The sequence below is a fragment of the Monodelphis domestica genome, chromosome 1, assembly GCF_027887165.1.
Source record: "Monodelphis domestica isolate mMonDom1 chromosome 1, mMonDom1.pri, whole genome shotgun sequence".
NCBI classification, from domain to species: domain Eukaryota; kingdom Metazoa; phylum Chordata; class Mammalia; order Didelphimorphia; family Didelphidae; genus Monodelphis; species Monodelphis domestica.
This window is the reverse complement of record NC_077227.1, coordinates 505,190,809-505,205,227: the sequence shown is the minus strand read 5'-3', so window position 1 is coordinate 505,205,227 and position 14,419 is coordinate 505,190,809. Positions and strand designations below refer to the sequence as shown.

General features: G+C 35.8%; 1 protein-coding gene across 2 annotated transcripts in view; it reads left to right on the top strand.

The window, feature by feature from the left end:
• The window catches only part of ARFGEF2 (ADP ribosylation factor guanine nucleotide exchange factor 2), a 120,298-nt gene that overhangs the window by 68,849 nt on the left and 37,030 nt on the right, over positions 1–14,419 (top strand). For both annotated transcript variants that reach the window (XM_007475772.3, XM_007475773.3), the window contains exons 20-23: positions 3,082–3,210; positions 9,238–9,396; positions 10,839–10,986; positions 12,335–12,434. In XM_007475772.3, the coding sequence (XP_007475834.1) occupies positions 3,082–3,210; positions 9,238–9,396; positions 10,839–10,986; positions 12,335–12,434 (536 nt within the window). The remainder of the gene's footprint in view (positions 1–3,081; positions 3,211–9,237; positions 9,397–10,838; positions 10,987–12,334; positions 12,435–14,419) is intronic.

Genomic DNA, 14,419 nt, shown 5'->3' with positions numbered 1-14,419 from the left:
GAACCAGATGAAAATGTAATTAGGAACAGTTTTAACAAAACAAATAAAAAGAGTACATCATAGATAATGCTCATTGTGTTTTTCTGAGTCAATATGTGGTCCAAAAGTATCTGTTTCTGTTTTGAGTTTAATGTCACTTATCTAAAAGAAATGGTTAAGAATTTTAAAAAATAAAAATTACCCAGACTAATTGAAGAGAAAATAGAATTCTTAAATAATCCTGGCTTAGAAAAAGAAATTGAAAAAGCCATATGAACTTCCAAAGATTAAAAACCCAGGACCAGGTAGATTTACAAGTAAATTCTACCCACATTTAAAAAACAATTCATTCCAATGCTATATAAATGGTTTGAAAAAATAAAGAAGAAATCTTGGGTGTCCTTCCATGACATAAATAAGATCTTTATACCTAAACCGTAGAGCCAAAACAGAAGGAAAACTATAGACCAGTTTCCCTAATTTTAAATAAAATACCAGCAACAAAGAAATTACACCAATATATCACAAAAATCATACATTCTGATCAGGTTGGAATTTTAACAGGAATACTACAGAACTGGTTCAATATTAGGAAATCACAATCATAATTAATCATATTAACAAAAATTAAAATCATAATTATTTCAGTAGATTGCAAAAAAACTTGACAAAATGCAATTTTTAATTTTTTTAAATACTAAACATTATAAATGGATCTTTTCTTAAAATTCTAATTAATATATATCTACTACCAAAAAATTAAAAAAGCATTATATGTAATGGGAATAAGAAGAAAAGAAGGCTGTCCATTATCATCATTATTATTCTATATTGTACTAGAGATGCTAATTATTGTAATAAGAAAAGAAAAAAATTGAAAGCATAAGTAGAGGCATAGGTCAGAAACTAACCTGCCATCCCACCCTGTGTTACAAGACAAGCTTAAAATAGGACGCATGATAGACATCAAGGGTGATGTTGTAAGCAGGTTAGTGGAGTACTAAAGGAGTCAGTCTCATCTTTGTATAGGGAAAATGTTTATAACCAAACAAGATAAATTCATGGGAGGTAAGATGGATTATTTTGATTATATAAAATTATTGGGTTTTGTATAAACAAAACCATTGCAGCCAAAATAAAAGATATGAAGGGGGTGGGGATCTGCCTCAAGTTTCTTTGATAAAAACTTCATATTGCAAATACAGTGATCCCTCACCTATCACAGGAGTTATGTTCCAGAGACCCCTGTGATAGGTGAAAATCTCCGAAATATAGTCACTGAGTCAATCAGCACCCAGGATACAGAACACAGCTCTGAGGTTGGTCACCTTTTATTTCCATCAGCCAGTACACAGTGTGCCACATTGGCAAACTTGAGCAAGTGTTAGTGACTTCCCATTGTTTCCCATTGTTTACAGTATGGTATTCATCTGCAACATCCAGTGATATAGTGAAAATTACATGATACAGAATTAGATTTTTTTAAAATACAGTGATACAGTGAAGCTGCAATAAGTGAACCGTGACATAGCAAGGGATGACTGTAAATTGAGAACTGAGCCAAACTTATAAGAATAAGAGCTATTCCTTAACTGATAAATGCTCAAGTTATATGAACAGGAAGTTCTAGAGAAAACAAAGAAATCCCACCCATCAACAGAAGAAAAAGTTCTTCGAGTCACTAATAAAATCAGAAAAATTCAAAGTAAAACAATTCTTGAGTTACTACTTCACATACCTCAAATTGGCTGAGATGACAGCAAAGAAAAATGACAAATAAAAATGGCATAGGAAAATAGGCATACTAATGCAGTATTGGAATGATGCTAAAAAAAGCACTGCATAAAAGATCAAATAAAAAGGAAAAACACTCATAAGTATCAAAATATTTATAGAAGCTCTTCTTGTGGTGTCAAGAAATGGAAAACTGAGGGGATGCCCATTAATTGGAAAATGAACAAATTGTGGTATATAAATGTGATTAAATACTAGTGTGTTATAAGAAATGATCAAGGGGATGATTTCAGAAAAACCTAGGAAAGCTTATATGAACTGAAGGAAAGTGAAATGAATGGACCCAGGAAAACAAGTTATACAATAATAGCAATATTATAAAGATAATCAGCTGTGCAAGTCTTAATAATTGTCAAAACAGTCACCCTCTAAAATTCCAAAGAACCAAGGTTGCACGTCAAGGCATATATTTTTCTCTTTAACTTTTTTTTTTTAAACTTGGCTAATGCAGGAATTCATTTTGCATAGCCACACATATTTGTAATGGGTTTTGTTTTCCTTGTCTTCTCAATGGATAGGGATGGTCGGGAGATAGGAGAATTTGAAATTCAAAATGAAATAACACTGAATTAAAAACATTTAAAAAAAAATAAAAGTAATAGGAAGTTACTGGAGTTTATTGAATAGGGACATGACATGATCAAATCTGTGCTTGAGGAAGATTAATTTGACAGTTGACAGGGGTAGAGAAAGAGCTGAGACACTATTCCTAATCCAAAGGCTATTGCAATAGGCCAGAAATGAGAAATGAAGTGATGGAGTCAGAGTGATGTCCGTATCAGAGGAGAAGGTTTTAGACATCATGTCTCTGGGACAATCAGGTTTAAAATGTAAGACTAGAGGTCAGATATGAGTAGAGTTTGACAAGCAGATCTGAGAATCACCAACATAATATTTGAGTAATTGATCATTATTATTGAATTCATGGGAGCTGATGATATTACTCCATGTCATAATAGAGAGGGCAAGGAAGAAGTCTCCCAAACCAAAGGAACAGTACACACAGGGACTACAAACAATGTAATGGCGGGGGGAAGGGGGGGGGTGTCACTAAAAGGAAGCAAAATTGAAGTAATTTTAAAAAAACATTAGTGGACCTCGAGAATATATAATGAAATATAATCTTCCTCCCAGCAAAGGGATAGGAATCTACTAGGGCAATATATTTTATTCAACATCAGAATGGTCTTGGTGTAAAATGTTTTTACTTAATTGTTTTCCTTTATTATTTAAAAAAAAAGAGGTGGGTAATTTCTAGTGTTAAGTGGTTGAAATTATTTTAAAAGTTAACCTTTTTCTTTTTGCCAGCTGGTGTGGACCCCTCTGTTGGCCGCTTACAGCATTGGGCTTCAAAACTGTGATGAGACTGAAGTGGCTTCTCTGTGCTTGGAAGGGATAAGATGTGCCATCCGGATAGCCTGTATCTTTGGAATGCAGGTAAGTGTGTCTGTCTCAGAGGCTTGAGAGACTCTGGACTTCATATCTGGGAACTTGCAATCTTAGAAATTTTGTAAAATAACTTTTGTAATGATCTCATTACCTTAGCAATTTTAGCAGTGACCCTTGAGAGTCATAGACTGTCCTGTTTTTATGTGTTCACAGTTGTAATTGACTCATACATAATTATGCAGTAATTTCATAGCTAACTATACTCTAGTGCAAAGATTTTTATCCTTGCTTATGTTGTAAACACCTGTAGTGGTCTGTGGAGCCTAGAGATCTTTCTGACAATAATGTTTTTAAATGCATCAAGTAAAATACAGAGGATTACAAAAGAAATCAATAATATTGAATGACAGGAATTTGGCTTATTATTGGTATGGTATAGTTTGAAAATGTTCCCATCCTCTGCTAGCTTGCCACGATGGCTAAAATTGGACTGTTACAGACTTACACCTTTAGGCTTAAAAAATGGCAACTTCCAAAATCTCCTACTAGAATATAGATACCAACTTAGGACCAGAAAGTCTGTTTCAGTGCCTAATTCTGTCACTAAAAATGCTGTGTAACCTGCTCAACTCACTTAACCTCTTTGAGGTTCCATTTCTTCATGTAGAAAATGTGAGTACTTTGGACTCAGTTGATAATCAAGAAAAAATGACCAACCCAGAATAACACATTAACAAGTTTGGTTTTGTAGTAGCAGTAATAATAATAACTAACATTTATATTGCACTTTAAGGATTGCAAAGGATTTTATAGTTCTCTTACTCTATCCTTACAGCAACTTTGGCATCTAAGTGCTATTATCCCCATTTTACTATTGAAAAAACTGAGGTTATCTTCTACCAGAATAATGGTTCTTAACCCGAGACCATGTGAATTAAAAAAAATTTTTTTTTATAATATCATTGGTTTCTTTAATAATCCTTTGTATTTTGCTTGATGCATTTAAAAACAATTCTGAGAAAGATCCCTAGGTTCCACTAGGCCGCCAAAGGGATTCAGGACACAAGCAAGAATAAGAATCCCTGGGACTGAGCTCAAAGCTACCCAGAGCTCTGTCCACTATGGTGCCACCTGGCTAGAGAGCACTGGACTGTGAGTTAAGATACTGGCACTTCTTCTGACCTTGTACAAGGCACTTTAGATATCCTGGCCTGGGGCAGCTAGGTGACTTAGCAGACAGAGCACCAGACCTGGAGTCGGGAGGACCTCGTTTCAAAATTGACCTTATATCTACCTGTGTGACCCTTCTGCATTCTAAGACAAAAGATAAGGATTTAAAAACAAAGAAAGAAAAAAAACAAATAACTAGACTCGGTAACTTCACTTCTATAATGATGCAGCTGGATTTAGATGATCTATAAAATCCCTTCCCATTTCAAGTTCTGAAATTGATTCTTCCCTTCTCTTCCTCCCCTACTTTCCCCCCAAGTCATGTACCTTTATTTGCTTTCTGCTTATAATTCTTTGCCTTGGATGGAAGGCACAGAATAAGGAGGTCTTTTGGTGCTGATAAAAGAGAATTATTTTTGAAGTCAGAAGAATCTCAACTTGCCATTCAATCCCTTTATTACTATGACCGTGTCACTTAGTTTCTGGGAGCCTTCATTTCCTCATCTGTAAAATAAGGAGATATAGCTAATTGACTTATTGTTTTTCCCATTTCTGTATTGATGATTTATAATGCAATATAAAACACCATTATGCTCCTACATAAGAAATCAATTTTAGACTCAATAGTAATTAGAACTGGAAGAGGATTATAGGTTTACCTAGTGCTTTTTCCTGAGGTTCAGATATTATCCAAGATCACACAGGAAAATGACTAGTCCATCCATTATTCAGACCTAGCCCCTTCAATTCCAAACTCATAAACTTTTCCCTAAAATCCTTCATTTTCCCTAATATTTCAATATACAAGAGTACCACCTTCTTCCCAGTCCCCCAGGCTTTTACTCTCAGTGTCATCCTCCTCTCTTTACTCTCATTCATACCTAGTTATACGGGTTGTTGGGAGATCTTGTCTTTGTTCCTTCACTTCATCTCTCATATACGTTTCCTTCTCCCCACTCATGTACAGCTACCAGCCTCATATACCATAGCCCTTGTCACTTCTTGCCTCAACTTATTCAGTAACCCATAGCTTGGTCTGCCTGCCTCAAGTCTGACCATGTGGTTTCCCTATAATGCCTTCAAAAATATAAAATGTCAAAACTATCAGAAAGCCCAAACAAGGGGGCAGCTGGGTGCCTCAGTGGATTGAGAGCCAGGCTCAGAGATGGGAGGTCCTGGGTTCAAATCTGGCCTCAGACACTTCCTAGCTGTGTGACCCTGGGCAAGTCACTTGACCCCCATTGCCTAGCCCTTACCACTCTTCTGCCTTAGAACCAATACACAGTATTGATTCTAAGATGGAAGGTAAGGGTATGTATGTATGTATGTATGTATGTGTATATATATATATGTGTGTGTGTGTGTGTGTGTGTGTGTGTGTGTATATATATATGTGTATATGTATATATATATGTATGTATGTATATGTATATGTATATATATAAAAGAAAGTCAAAACAAGATCTTAAATAACCCAATCTCAGAAAAAGAAACAGAATCAGCTGTAAAGAAAACTGCCAAAGCAAAATATTCTTGTCTTAATGGATTAATTCTATCAAATTTTTAAAGAACAGTCAATATCAATATTTTGCTGATTTTTCTCAGAAAGTGAGAAAGAAAAACCCAACTAGAACTTTTATGAGACAAATATAATCCTAATGCCTAAACCAGGGAAATATGAAACACAGAAGGAAAGCCACTATCATTAATGAATTCTAACACAAAAAAAAATTTTTTTTTAAATTCTTTCAGACTTCAGCAATTTATCCAAGTAATCATTCATTATGACCAAGTGGAATTTATACCAGGGATCTAAGAATGATTCAACACTAGGAAAACAATCAACATAATTATATTAAAAACAAAAACATTCCCCCTCAAAATGATCATCTCAATAGATATGGAAAAACCTTGACAAAGTTTAGCAATCTGTTATGTTTAAAAAATCCTATAAACACTATCTACATTCAGAGGAAAATCTGTGGGAGTAGAAACACAGAAGAAAAACAACTGCTTGATCACATATGTCTATGGGGATATGATTGGGGTGATAAACCCTAAATGATCACCCTAGTGCAAATATCAATAATATGGAATAGGTCTTGACCAAAGACACATGTAAAACCCAGTGGAATTGTGTGTCGGCTATAGGAGGGGGTTGGGGGAAGGGATGGGAAAGAACATGATTTTTGTAATCCTGGAAAAATGCTATAAATTAATCAAATTTAAAAAAAAATTTAAATCTTATAGAATTTAGGCATGGAGGGGCTATATATTGGGGAGAGCATCTAGAGAGCATCTATCTAAAACCAAAAGCAAGCATCATAAGCAATGGGGATATACTAGAACTTTTTCTAATAAATACAAGATGGAAGTATTCTTCCTATCATTATTTGATATGGTTCTAGAAACACTATCAACAGCAATAAGGTGAAAGGAAGGAAGGAAGACAAAGATAAATAAAGAGGAAATGAAACTATTGCTATTTGCTAACAATATGATGTTATGCTTGGGGAATCTAAGTGAATCAACATGAAAATATATAAAATATCTGAAAATCGACCGACTCAAGAACATGACATGTATAGATTCAATTATGAGATGTTCCTTAAAGAAATAAAGAACAACTTACATAGCTGATAACTGAATATTCAGTGTTCATGGCTAGATCACACCAACTTAATAAAAATTATAATACTTCCAAAGTTAATTTATAGTTTTATGTTATACTAATCAAATTACCAAGTAGATACTTTATAGTACTTGATAAAATGATAGGAAAATTCATTTGGAAAAAAAAAGAGGAGCAACTACATGGTTGACTGAACAGAGTCAAGTCAAAAGACAGAAAGTTCTGGGTTCAAATCTGGACTCAAGACACTTCCAAGCTATGACCCTAGATAAGTCATTTAACCCTGGTTACTTCAGTTTCCTCATCTTTAAAATGAGCTGGAGAAGAAAGTGGCAAACCACTCCAGTATCTTTATCAAGAAAACTCAAAATGGGGATACAAAGAGTGGGACACAATTGAAAAATGAATGAACAAGAAGACAGGGAATGTGTAAGAAAAAAAAATTAATCAGTCAAGTATAATACAGTGCCTTTTACTGGACAAGCTATGAAGGAGCATTGAGGGGACAGTAAGCCATTTGGAAACTTCTCTTCAGTTCTTGAAGAAGTTAATACAACCCTAGATTTAGTTCAAACCCTCTGTTTTGGAATGCCTATAGAGACTTGATAACCCACCTTGATCTCATCTTTTTCTGTCATGGTGAAGCTATTCTTTTTGTTTCTCCTTTACCTGTGCCACTGTTTCTTTCTTGGCTTATTCAGTTTTGTGTCCTCTTAGTCTGATTTCTCACAATCTGCCTAGGTCACTGTACAAAACTCCTGACCTGTCTCATGTTGCCTCTGACTCACAGATCATGATATTCCAAACCACTTTAAGGCGAGTGAGGGAATGCTTGTCTCTCTGAATTACAAATTCCAGGACAGCATTCAATTCTCAAATTCCTCATACACTTAAGAAGATAACTAACAACACAAGGTGATGTGTGACTACCGTCCATTTACCATTTTTTGCCAAGATACTGACAAACTGGAAGAGATGAGGCATCATACAATGAAAAGAGCTCTGAACTTGGAGACATAAAACAGATTTGAATTCTGGCTCTTCCCTTATCACCTGTGTAGCCTTGCCTCTCTGGACCTCCGCCCTTAATATTTGTGTAATGAGGGAATGATCAGTAACAGTTCAGTACTAGAAATACAAACCAAACTCTGACCCTCACCTGACACCCAGCTCTCACTTGTGGCTCCCAGTAGCTGCTGGCATGCGGCAGCGCCACACCCCGGGCAAAGGCTTCGACAGGCCGGCTAAACCTTGTGAGGGTAGCCATCGGGTCGTCGACCCCTGGTGAACTAAGGCTTTGCTCACCCAGCATGTGAAGACTGCTTTGTACGAACAGACGGAAGAAACCAATAAGAAGGTTCAATGGCTGAGATGGCGACGCAGCAAAGCACTGTGGAGTGCTTAGGGCGTGTTGGAGCACAAAAGACAACACAGCCATCTAATGCAGCTGAGGAAGTCTCCAGGTGTAACAATTTTTTGTGCCAATGGACCCAGGCTTCCAATGCTGAGAGAGTGGGACTGTCTCTGTGCATCGACTTTTCCACTTAAATCTCCTTCACGCACAAGTGTTTTTGTGCACATTCATCTGTATCACAGATGAAAGCACACAAAGACAATCGTCATCCTCGATTACCGAGAGACGACAACGACACTACTACTACTACTACTACTACTACTACTACTACTACTACTACTACTACTACTACTACTACTACTACTACAACAACAACAACAACATTCCAGTGGCTCTTTTTTTGCCTCCAAGATCAAATACAAAGTCATTTATTTGACATTTTATAACCTGGCTTGTTCCTAACTTTCCAGTTTTCCTACATTTTACGTCCTTTCCTATACTTTACTATCCAGTGAGATGGGCCTACTTGAAGCTCTTCACACATCACTCCATATCTTAATTGTGTATTTGTGCAGGCTGGCTGACTGCCTTTCCTGGAATATTCTTCCTCATCTCTGGCTTCAGCTTCCCTGGTTTTCTCCAAGACTCAGCTCCAGTCCCACCTTCATCAGGAGCCTTTATCCACTCCCCACCCCCCAGCTATTGCCTTTCCTCTGAGTTTAACTTGTGTTTACACTGTATATATCTTATATGTATATATTTGCATTTTATTTTCCTTATTAGAATATGAGCTCCTTGAGGGAAGGGATTGTCTTACCTCTTAGTATCTCCAGAGTTTAGAACTTGGTCAGTGCTTAAATATTTGTTGATTTACTGAGTGATTGAGGGTTGATTATCTTTTCCCTTTTCTCCATTTTAGCTGGAACGAGATGCCTATGTACAAGCTCTTGCTCGGTTCTCCCTCTTGACTGCTAGTTCCAGTATTACAGAGATGAAACAGAAAAACATTGATACCATAAAGACACTGATTACAGTGGCTCATACTGATGGCAACTACCTTGGAAACTCTTGGCATGAGGTGAGGCTCTTCAAATCCATTTGGCATTATAGAATACCTTCTGACATTTCCAAGTATTTCAATAGACTTAAAACTATTTTTGGTCTATTTTTTTTTTGTTTTGTTTTTAGGAATACTGAGTACCTTCATGTCGATACTTTAAAAGTACCATTTCCCAAGCTAATTTGTAGTCTCTCATGAAATCCTGAATGTGTTGAGTATAGGTGCCCTTTTCTGAACTTTTCCTTGAAGAAGTGAACTAGAAACTTGCATGCTGGTCTTTTAAATGTCACAGGCATGTGACCTGGTGGGCATCAGGTTATCTGATATTTTCTATATAGTGAGTTGATTTCATTGCCTTAATTTATTGCATGGACCTGTTGTAGAGTCATTTCAATCGTGTCTGACTTCATGACCCCTTTTAGAGTTTTCCTCGCAAAAATACTAGAGTTGTTTGCCATTTGCTTCTCTAGGTCATTTAACAGATGAGGAAACTGTGGCCAATGCGTTTAAGTGACTTGTCCAGTGTCACATAGCTAATAAGTGTCTGAGGACAAATTTGAATTCAGGGAAGATGAGTCTTCCTGACCTCAGACCAGGAACTCATCATACCACCTAGCATGAACTACTTTTAAATTTGTCTCTGAACTCCCTGAAGCTTCTCTACTGTCTACAAATGGCAGAGCCTGTTCTAAAGCTCCATTGGCATAGTCCTTTACTGTACTATTGTAATTGCATTATATCTAAGTCAGCATTTGAATGAAAGGATCCAAGCTTGAGGCTCAGGCACTTACTAGCTCTGGAGAATGTTAGGCAAGTCTCTGGACCTTCACCTGTAAAAGAAGAATAATGAAAATGTATTCTACCTCCCTCAAGATTTTTTAAGATTCACCCGATGTACTTAATTGCCTTATAACTAAATGATGCTATGTAAATGTGAGCTGTTGTTGATTGCTACTCTTAATAATACCCTCCCTCCCCTAACTGCCCCCCAGTAAAATTAAAGATACTGTGAGTTTTGTCTTTATACCCCTGTGTCCAAACACAGACTGGCATGTAGCTGACACAAAGTAAACATTTGTTAATATACTGCTTTAGGGTTAGTGGAATTATTATTTCTCCTTTTAGAACATGTAACTATGGCACAGAGAAATTAAATGGTTTGTCCACAGATACATAGACAGTTAATGTTGGAGACAGAATTCCAGTGTAGATCTTCAACTTCAATTTCCGTCCCTTTACCCTGCACCACTGCTGCCTCATCATTCTGGTAACATTGTTTGGATAACTATCTTCAGGTCATTCTATCCTTTAGGTAAATGGTCCCAAGAAATTAGATTTATTTCTATCTGAAAAGGGAAATTAGAAAATGGTTTAAAGACTTCATTGAAGAATAAAAGGACTTCTTTTCAAACTTTAGAATTACAACTCTTAACTCTCATCTGTTTCCTTATTTTGTGTAGATCTTGAAATGTATTAGCCAACTGGAACTTGCCCAGCTGATAGGAACTGGGGTAAAGACTCGATACTTGTCTGGATCTGGGCGTGAAAAAGAAAGTAACCTGAAGGGCTACACTTCTGCAGGAGAAGAGTTCATGGGCCTGGGATTAGGTAACATGAATGAGTGTGACAACTTATGTGGGTGGCTTTTCAACATATCAAAACAAAACATTTTCATTCCAGTGTTGTCATATTGTTTACCAGTAGAAAAGAAAGTGCTGCTTCAGCTTTTTTGATCATGGTTAACTGTTGAGCAAATGTTTATCCTTTAGTAATCAGCAGACTAAGGTATTTTGTGCTGTCAGTTAAATTGGGAAAAACTGTTTTCTTCATGACTCAAAATGTGTAGCATTGGGTGTTAGAAATCCTTTAAATTTTTACCTGAGAAGGGCCAAAGATGGCATGTTTTTCTAATAATGATTCATATTTATTGATACTTTGATTTGTGAGTTCTTAACTATTTGTCTTTTTGCTTTGGTAATTTGAAGATTTGTATTGGTTAAGTCCAATTGTCTTTTTTGGCAGTTAGTACTTCTGCAATTAGAATAAAGGAAGGAGTTTAGCTTTTTTGTGTGTGAAGTAGAGTACATAGACTAGGAAGTTAGAACTTTTAATGATAACCAATTATTATAACAAGCCCCCTCTACTTTTTCATGAAGACATGATCAGGGATGTGCATAATCAGAGAATGAGGTGAACTGATCAGAGTGAAAGGGAGGATCATAGAGTATGCACTACACTCCCATCTTTTCATTCTTAAGGAGATAACCTATAGCATACCTGAGATACTCCCCCACCCCACCCCCAGAGGAATCAGAATCATCAAATGCAATAGACCAGAATTGAATAGCATGAAAAAGGGTAGAAGGACTGTTCAGAAGAACCCATCACTAATGATGATGATGATCCCCAAATTGATGTTAGCACATATTTCTAGGCTCTGAGATTAGAGCAACAGGAGTCTCCTATTCTAAAGATTCATGTATTTTGAACTAAGGAGATAGGGCCTGAACCTGTTCTGTCCTATTAAGGAAACTCCTTCTACCAAGGCAGGTTGACACCTTCTCTAATTCTTAGGGAGTAACCTAGTGGCTAGGTGACTTCACCTGGGTTACAGAGCAAGCATGCTCAGAAATGGAATTCAACCCCAGGTTTTCCAGGCTCTGAGGCCATCTCTTTATCCACTTTTCCATGTTGCTTCCCTTTTGAATTAAAACAATGATCTATTTTAAAATTCTCTACATTGCCTATGAAATGCATTGATTTGGGGGATGGAGTTTGCAGTTTTTCCCTAGCCAAATGATAATTTTCTCTGATTGTTATTAAAATAAGTTTACATAATCCTTAGCACAAAATCATGAAGATAGTAACTTATCTCACATAAAATGTTTATACATATATATATACATATATGTACAATATATAATAGATATATAGATATATATATCTCGTGTTTTAGGTAACTTAGTTGGTGGTGGAGTGGATAAAAGGCAGATGGCCAGCATTCAGGAATCAGTTGGTGAGACAAGCTCTCAGAGTGTGGTCGTGGCTGTGGACAGGTAATAGTTTCATTTTCTGGTGAGGTCTGAAAGATAATTTAGGATTTTTTTCTATGAAAATCCCCCAAGGAAGAATGTTTTCGAGGCTCTTTTGGGAAAGAGTTCCAAGTAGCTATATTCCAAGATCTGGAAATTAAAACATATTCAATGGATGACCCTCAAATTCTACATTTGTTCTTGAAATATATTGACTCTTTAAAAGTTGATTTAATAATAATACTATCTATGCTTCACATACAGTATTTCTTTTTAACTTCATGATAATTTTGTAAAGTACATTCTACAAGTATACTTTCTCCATCTTAGATTTGATTTTCAGAGAGATTTAGGGACTTTCTGGTCCTCACAAAGTATAGATCACAGGCAGAATTCAAACTCAGTTCTACCCAGACTCCAAAGTCTCAGTATTCTTCTCACTATTCCACATTGCCTCTGCTAACCTGTATTTCTTAAGCTACTAATAAAACTAGTTCATATTTCCTTAGCACAAACATATAGTAACACTCTATTCCTGTGACTCTTTTCACTTTACAAGCTCTCTTTCCCAATGTTTCTCTTTTGTTTGTGGTCCCAAAGTTCTCTATGGCTCTGATTTGTGCCCAGATCTTCTGACTCCCATGGCCAGTGGTCTTTCTGCTGTACCTTCTTGAGTGTACAGCATCAGCATCAGAAAGCCACTTACAATTCATCTAATATTACCTCACACATCACCTGAACAATCTATTTTCAATTGATAAGGACAGGTACCTAAGGCATACCCAACTAGATGGATGGATGATCAGGAGATGATAGTGTCAAAATGAGTTTCTTATTTTTTCTTCCAAACTAAAAATATTTATTTTGTTTCCTCATTTTTAAAATAAGGATTTTTGATTTAAGTTCTTAATCTGGGTGTAGATTTCAGGGAGTCTATAGACTTTGATGAGAAAAAAATTACATCTTCACTTTCATTCACTTTTGTTCTCTTTTGGGTGGGTGTATATGTATGTATGTGTATATATGTATGTATACATATGTGTTTATACATAAATACATATATTTATACACACATCTTATGCATTTAAAATATTATTCCAGGAAGGATTCCCTTTTGCCAAAAGAGGTATGTAACATAACAAAAAGTTAAGAATTCTTGAACTAAATTAATTCTAAGGTCCTTTGTCAAAGCTAAGTCTAAAATCTGATAATTCTGATAATTTGACTTATAGGGATTTCGCATTTAAAGCTTGAAAGATCTTTAAAGATGATTTACTCTAACCTCATAATTTTACAAATGTGGAAACTGAGGCCTTAAATGGGTAATTGACTCCCCCAAGTTCTTAAAGGTAATAAGTAATGGAGGTAGGATTTGAACCCAGGCCATCTGACTCTAAATCCATCCTTCTTTCTATTATCCTCAAGAGTTGACATGCAAAAAATAGATAAATCAGAAGTACCATATACCCACTTGGTAAATTTCCTAGCGTGTACTTGTAGAGTAGATTCGGTATTGATTTTAGAATGCCACCAAGTATTCTACTCTTCATTGGCTTTCTTTGATTGTCTTGATCTTATCCACTATTCTATATTGAATGCCAAAGCCTAATTAATATTAATTACAAGTTATCTTTTGAAACTCTTTTTCCCTTTTATTATATTTTATTTTGTTGTTTTTTTTAGCCCCCTATTATTCTTAGTACTATTTATTCTTCTTCTAGAGTTTTGATTTTCTCCTTTCATTTACAGGCAAGGAGATTAGAATCTTTCATTTCTCACTTTGCCTGCCTTTTTCCCTTTCTCCTAAATAGTTTGCTGTTATTTCTGCTATAAGCATACCTACTTCTAGCTTACTTAATCATCTTTCTACTTTATATCTGTCGTACATTATGATTTCATTGTTAGGGTAGTTATAAACTTGAGCAATTCTAAGCCCGTTCTTTCCAAATTGTATTTTTTAAAAACACCTTAAGTTATAAAAATAAAATTTTATTTTATGTTTCATTGGC